Raw genomic sequence first — 7,631 nt, forward strand, 5'->3', positions numbered from 1 at the left:
AAATAATAACAATAATAATCAATTCATATTACGGTAATAATAATATTCTTAATATAGGTTACATCGTACACTCCCACCAACACGTTAAATATATTTTATACTAGAGTAGATTTTTTATATCTACTTATACTTTTAATAAATATATATGTATGTATATATGAGCTAATCAGTGTTTTCCTCCCATGATCCTTTGCAGGTCTGTGTGTGGACGGGCTGTACAGAGTTAGTGGAAACCTTGCTGTCATACAAAAACTACGCTTTGCTGTCAATCACGGTACGTTTCTCTCTTCTGGAACAGCTTCTCCTCGTTATCTTAAAAAAAATCATCTGAGAAGTTATTTAAAAGTATTCTGACTTTAATGTTTGGGAGTTTCTTGTGTTTTTGGAAGTTGTTGAGAGAGTAAACCCGCACTCTGACTGAAGTGGTTTTTGTGTGTGTGTGTGTGTGTGTGTGTGTGTGTGTGTGTGTGTGTGTGTGTGTGTGTGTGTGTGTGTGTGTGTGTGTGTGTGTGTGTGTGTCCAGATGAGAGGGTGAACCTGGCAGACTCGAAGTGGGAGGACATCCATGTGACCACCGGAGCTTTAAAGATGTACTTCAGAGAGCTGCCGGAGCCGCTCTTCGGCTTCGCTCTGTTCCACGAATTTGTCAGCGCCATCAGTGCGTAAAAACACAAACTCACACACACACACACACACACACACACACACACACACACACACATTTAGATACAATACTTTTCATTAGTAATTAACTGGTGATGATCTTCTCTTTTATATATTAACACTTGGTCTTTAAAATATAAGAAAATCCTAAAACATGTCAATCACAGTTTCCCAAAGCCAAAGAAAACATCCATAAATCAAATATATTCAGCTTACTATCAAAGAAGATTAAAATACTTATATTCTGTAGCTCTGCATACGTCACATAATTATCTGTAGACTGGATAAGAAAGTGTTTTGCTCACACAGTTACTGACATTATGAATAGTTGTTAAGTCTCTTTCATTGAACGTGTGATTGGAGGATGTTGTCTTCCTGTTGTGGATCTCAGCTCAATAAAGGTTTTAACCAGGAACTCCACATCAGAAGATTTAAAGATGAAGAATTTAAGATGAAGACAAGGAATTTGATTTTTGCTCCCTAGTTGGGAATTACAATTAAATTACTTGGGGAACCCATGAAACCCCCTCATGGACCTCTGAGGTTTCCAGATCCTGCTTAAAACTAGTGATTAAGTATCTGCTGGCCAATCTCACTGACATTAGCGTCAAAGCAAACTTTCCCAAACATTCAGTAAAAAACCTCAGAAAACTGTGGTCGTTGCTTCTGAAACCTTCCAGAAATGTGACTTCTACTCTTTCTTTTCTGCAGAGAATCCAGACTACAAGCAGCGAGTTCATTCCATCATAGAGCTGGTCAGACTGCTGCCCAAGCCAAACCACGACACCATGCAGGCACTCTTCAAACATCTCCGAAGGTAAGAAGAAGAACTCAAGAGTCTTATAAACCAATCACTTAAACTTAATAATAATATAATAATACTTTATTTATATACAGTAGCACTGCTTTGACAGACAAGGCAAGCAAAAGCATTCCAATAAAAAACAAGACATACAACATAGAGAGAGGTAACAAGACTGGCATTGACAGGATGAGAGTAGAGGACAATAGAATACAGTGGGAGATAATGAGAATGTAAAAATATATAAAATAAATAAGACAAAGTAAAATAAGATTAAATAAAAGACAGTATAGCAATAAGCAAAATGAACAAACAAGCAGATGACATCACATAAAAGCTCGTCTGTAGTAGGCACATTGTCTCATTTCTAGTTGCTGGTTGCATTGGAAGCATTTCTGCATCTCAACTCAGTTAATTTTGCTTTATTCTTTATTACTGCAACTAATAACCTGCTGTATATTTAAACATACACTAATTCTGCTCAGCTCTCAGTCACACAGTTGTTGACACTCTTTTCAGATCTGCTAGTTACTTTAGCTCAGAGATGGCTTCCTTCTCTCCTTCTCTCTCAGTGAGTCTTATGTTTAGCTGTTTCCCTTCTTCCTCTAGTGATAATGGTACATGTATTGAATGTAGTATATGTACTGTGTTGGATGCGATTCTCAGGGTCTTTTTTAATAGTTACAAACATTTATTTTATTTTATTTTATTTCATATACAATGAGACATTTAACTTTGATATCTTATATGTATTTTTACTATTTCAAGCCAAATTTCCAAAGTCTTTAAAATGTTTAAATGGGGAAAAGACTTTTGTTCTCTTCACTTAGACCTCGGATACATTTCACAAAAAACACATCTGACATTTTTATGTTCATGCTCATAACAAACACAGTTGTAATTTAAATGGCTTGTGAACTATGGATACCTGTAAAAGATATATATTGACAATAAATACTGATAGAAAGATAATAATAAATACCTGCAGGCACATAAAATCTAATAAATACCAAACGCATACATCTCATGTGTCACAGTAACTCTAAAGCTGTTCCTGCTTTTGTTAGTAAATCAGTTCAGAGCTCAGAGTAGGGCTGGGTGATATGGGGAGAATCAAATATCACAATATTTTTGACCCAATACATCGATATTGATATTTCAACAGTATTGTATGAATGACTATCGGTGCTTTCATGATAAATAATCATCAGTAATGTGGATATAATGACTACGTGGATGAAGGTAGATAATAAAACAGTCTGTTAAGCTCAGATAATTATATTTTTACTGTAATGCCTTTAAGAGCAGGAAAAGACACTTATTACATATCAACATATTACGAAATTCAAAATATAAGACGATATCTATAGAACATCACTATATAAATATAATATAGATTTATTGCCCAGTCATAATTACCACACAGTCCTTTTTTATTCTACATACTTTATAACTGAGGCTGGAAGCTGGAAACAACAGGCCGACTTATTTAGACATCAAACACTGTATTGAGGAGTTAAACTCATTAGTCTCCTTCCTGCTCATCTTGTCAGGTTTCTACATAAATACAAGAGTCCTCCATTTTTATTTTAACAGTCAACTGTTTGAGCGTTACCTTAATGCAGCTTGTATTATCGATGGCAGCTCTCTTGTGTGCAGTAAAATATGACGTTCGCTAACATTAACCTTTAATTGTCTCTGTCTGCAGTGAAGTCAGTAACACTTACATGTAGTGTGACTTATAACCAGCTGCACCCATGAGATGGGGTTTCACACACAGTCACAGAGCCAGCTTCACCTCAGCCCATAAAGTGTTGGTCATAAAACACCTGGGCTTCTTCTAGGCCGTCAAAGAAAAGCGTTTCACCCCTGAACTCCACACGGAGCCGGGGGAAGATGTCAGAGACCAAAAGCCTATGTTCTTCCTGTTGAGAGCCAATTTCACACTGATGAATGCAGCTCCAACTCACACTGAAGTCAGAGTAGATATGAATCCACCTACTCCTCCTCATGCCGCCTCGCTAAAATACACACTTCATCCCTGTAATGGTGGAAGCAGAGTCTTTTTACCGCCGGTGTCCGTCACTCTCTCCACAGCAGCTGTAGAGCAGAGGTTTTCCAGGTAGTCAGGTAGCTTTTTTGGGCTAACATTAGCTTCTCCAGTTAGCTCAGGTGTCGCCAACCAAGCTGAAGCAGCAGCCATGGGCGGAGCAGGGAGGTTGCGAAGGCTGGATCTCGAGGACATAGGTCAATCAACCTGTCCATCACGACATAGCCCCGCCCTAATGCATACCCTGCTTTATCATCAAATATAAAATCAGGGAGGCCAAAATGTCCCAAATGAACATCATACTGCATTGAAGAAGGCTTTAAACTAGCGATTGAGACTATAAACACATTTTGAAAACGTTTACTAGTCAATGGAGAAGTTGGTGACTTCTCCATTGACTTGTATAGAGACGGTCGCCACCTGGTGGCCTTTTGATAGAATGCAGTTCTAAGTTACTTCAGCATTGGCCTCATTTCAGAGGACCAGAACTCCCCACCTGATTTTAACACTTCCAATTCTTACTATTGAATCATCTGATGTTTAGTTTTTATGTAAAGCACACTGAGTTGCCCCTCTGTATGAAATGTCCTATAATAAATAAAGTTGTCTTGCCTTGCCTATAAAGTTTAGTAATGTTTAACCAGGGCCCAAAATTTACTGCCTCAAAGGTGCAAAACACTTCAAGCTAAAATCTCAATACAATTTACTGAAATGGTTCACTTACAATATATATTATTATTATATTATTATTATTGTATATGTATGTCTATTTCCTTACATGACTTTTGAAAAGTGTGAACTCATAAAAATTTCAAAAGTACATCAAAGTTTATTACAAACTTGACTACAAAACTGCCTTATTGACCATGTTGACATACAGTGTTTCTGTAAGAAGGATGCACTGATTTCTTATTTTATTTTATTTTAAGCTTATAAAAATCTATTTTTCAATTAAAATCTTGTTAATTGACCACCTTGTACTAATGAGCGTTGTATCTTCCCTCCCTCTCCCCTCCAGGGTGATCGACCACGGGGAGGAGAACCGTATGACCACCCAGAGCGTTGCCATCGTGTTCGGCCCCACGCTGCTGCGGCCTGAGACAGAGACCTTGAACATGGCGGTCCACATGGTCTACCAGAACCAGATAGTGGAGCTTATACTGCTGGAGTACGAGAACATTTTCGGGAGGTAGACGGAGGAGGAGACGCCTAAGGATGAGCCGTTTCTTCTTCATTATTATTATTTCCCCCTCATCCTCCTACCAACGCAGAGCTCTTCCTAACCCGGCACGGCTCGGCTCGGCTCGGCGTGGATCTGGATCGGGGGGAAGCTTTTTCTTCATCTCAAACCAACTTGTGGTCACCGGCTTTCTCCAAATATTGCAAAAACCTACCGGACCAAAGCCACGCATTAAAAAAAAAAGTCCTCATGAACCGAAACAAAAAAAAAAAAAAAAAAACATAGCGTAACTAACTAAAACTAACTAGCGACCAAAAATTTTAGACTCTTTGCACTTTTCAGTATCTCATTATTTCTCCTCCTGCAGCTGCATTTGTGCCACTTTACTGCAAAAAGGTGACGTCCTTCCTGTCCCGACACTGGATTTCCTAAAAAAACAAAAAACTGATACGTGGGCCAAACAAGTCGCTACTGCTGCACAGACTGAGACCAAAAGGAGCTGCAGAATAATGAGCCTCTGTAGAGCTCTTACAGAGGAAGGCGTCAGTATTTTGGAAGGTTTAATGACGCTGGCTGCATCCTGTATAATGTACCGTACTGTAAAAAACCTTCATCTCTTGTATAGACTCATCATCATCATTAACTCCTGTATGAACCACACTGGGAAGAAACCAACAACACCCTCCCTCCTCTCTGCCCTCTGCCCTCTGAACCTTCAAGCTTGAGTTTTTTTTAGGCAATAAGAGAAGACATAAGTTAGCAGAAGGGATGACGTGGAGGTTTCTTTATTGTTCAAGAACTTTTTTTCTTTCTTGGCTCTCTTTTTCATGTCCACTTTATTTTAAATGTCTTTTTTTTCTCTCCTCGTCTTCCCATCTCTTTCTCTAAATCTCAGTTTCTCTTCTTTCTGAAAGCCTGAAATACTGGAGCAGGGTCCTCTGAACACATGACAGGGTTATCATCTCTCTCTCTCTCTCTCTCTCTCTCTCTCTCAATATTTACAATATATCTGCACGACACCTTCAACATTCGGCTTTTAGAACAAATGATCTTGCAACGGTCAGAAACATCAACTTGAAAAAAACAAACACAAAAACGGTACTCAGCTGTGTCTTCTCCTCGACTCATGGGAAACATTTTAGACAAGAAAAAGAAAAAAAACAGCCTTTAAATGCGTCTCCATGGAAACATTTGTACAGTGTTTATGTGTATGCATGTAATAAATGGGAAAATGGTGGATGGATGAATGGATTCAATGACAATATATATTGTACAAAAAGTAAATATAAGTACGTATGCCTGGAGTGTTAAAAAAAAAAAAAAAAGATAGCGGAGGGATAAATCACTATTTTTGTGATGGTTGTGTAACCAACAGCTGTGAGGAATAAAGTTATGAGGTGGGGGAAATGTGGAGGTTTACCTGAGAGTCGGGTAAAGAAAAAAAGGTGAAAGATTTGTGAATGTAAGTTTGCAGAGAAACGTCTGTTGGTTTTATCGAACTGGAATAAAGACCTCAAACGAGAGAGAGATGTTCTTTATGTTTGTCCCGTGATTATTTTTACTCTACCTGTTGTTGTTGTTTTCATGTAGCTCAGAGAGAAGATCAAGATACCAACTGTTGAGATTTAGAGGTTTGATACCACGGATGTATTATAGGAACTGAATATCAGAGGAGAAAAATGCTCTTCTTCTTCTACATGAAGGTGGAGTCATAAATCTCAGATATCTTAACACATATTTAATACATGTTGCAGCAAATATACTGTAAGACAATCAGAAGAAGCCAAAACATCTCAAATGAAGTGATGTAACTGTAAAAGTTTGCTGCTGCTGTCAATCCTGACTGAGACAACTTTACTTATTTGTGAGCCAAACAATATCTACGCTTGTTAAAAGAGCAGCAGTGTTATACTACTTATTAAAAACTAAAAACATTCTTAACAAATATATAGGAAACAGTCAGAGTGACGTTGCTTCAGGCTCCAAAAGACTTCAGGTGATCTTTTTTTTAACACTATAGAGAATCAAAAATATTGATGATAAAGCTACACTTTTTCAATGATTAAACCATCAGCAGCTTGTTAACCGATAGTCGTGAGAGAGAAAGTCAGAGTCCAGTGTGAGTCAGACTCTGTCCATGTGATGTTTGATTTAGGTGGGGTTGTTTTTTTTCCTTTCAGATGATCCAATACAATATTTAAAGTGAAGCCAGCTCTGAATCTTCAGCTCGCTGTCCTGCTGAGAAGATGATCGGCCTGCGCGATGACTTCTGTTAGAAATGTTAAACAGGAGGGAAGTGTCGTGCAGCAGAGGAGGGAAATATATTAACATAATATCCCACATGATGACGAAGCAGGAAAATCATCATCGAAAAATCTTCACATGGATCTGAGATGTTTATGATCCTTTCCTCTCTGTAATCGGAAATACTGGAGCAGTCTTGTTCCATGTGCTGCTTTTTAACTATGAGCCTGCCCCTCTTAAGGTCTCTGCATGGCCTACATTTCAACACAAGTACATAATATAACTTAACTCTTTACATACAGTAGCCTACTGTCCATGTTCCCTTCAAAAAAGTGTCAATACCAAATTTTAAACTACAGATCTGTCCAGAAAGCATCAATAGTCAATCTGACTGATCAATAAATGTGATTAACCACTTAACACACGCCCCTATTTTTTATGTTGTTAGCCTAAACGACATGCCCAAGTTGCAAGTTCCAAGCAGCACAGATCCCACATAGTTTTAGACTCAGAGATGTGTCTGGTATCATTGGAAAGGAAACACTCTCAGGATTCTTGTAAAAGTGTCTGTGTGATTCTGTGACTTACTGACAAAGAGTGGCAGAGGTTACAGTGATGGGATTGTTTACTCGCTCATAGGTTTGCCTTTACAATGACATGTGTACAGACATTCAGGGACCTCTCAGCAGGAT

At 38.3% G+C, this 7,631-nt stretch overlaps 1 protein-coding gene across 1 annotated transcript in view; it reads left to right on the forward strand.

The window, feature by feature from the left end:
• Window positions 1-5,271, forward strand: part of LOC128369410 (rho GTPase-activating protein 12-like) — a 74,973-nt gene extending 69,702 nt beyond the window's left edge. Inside the window, exons 15-18 of the mRNA XM_053330448.1 lie at window positions 197-274; window positions 524-658; window positions 1,375-1,480; window positions 4,534-5,271. Of these exons, the coding sequence (XP_053186423.1) occupies window positions 197-274; window positions 524-658; window positions 1,375-1,480; window positions 4,534-4,708 (494 nt within the window). The 3' untranslated portion in view covers window positions 4,709-5,271. The remainder of the gene's footprint in view (window positions 1-196; window positions 275-523; window positions 659-1,374; window positions 1,481-4,533) is intronic.
• The last annotated feature ends 2,360 nt before the right edge of the window (window positions 5,272-7,631 follow it).

Source organism: Scomber japonicus, chromosome 12, assembly GCF_027409825.1.
Source record: "Scomber japonicus isolate fScoJap1 chromosome 12, fScoJap1.pri, whole genome shotgun sequence".
Classification (NCBI taxonomy): Eukaryota; Metazoa; Chordata; class Actinopteri; order Scombriformes; family Scombridae; genus Scomber; species Scomber japonicus.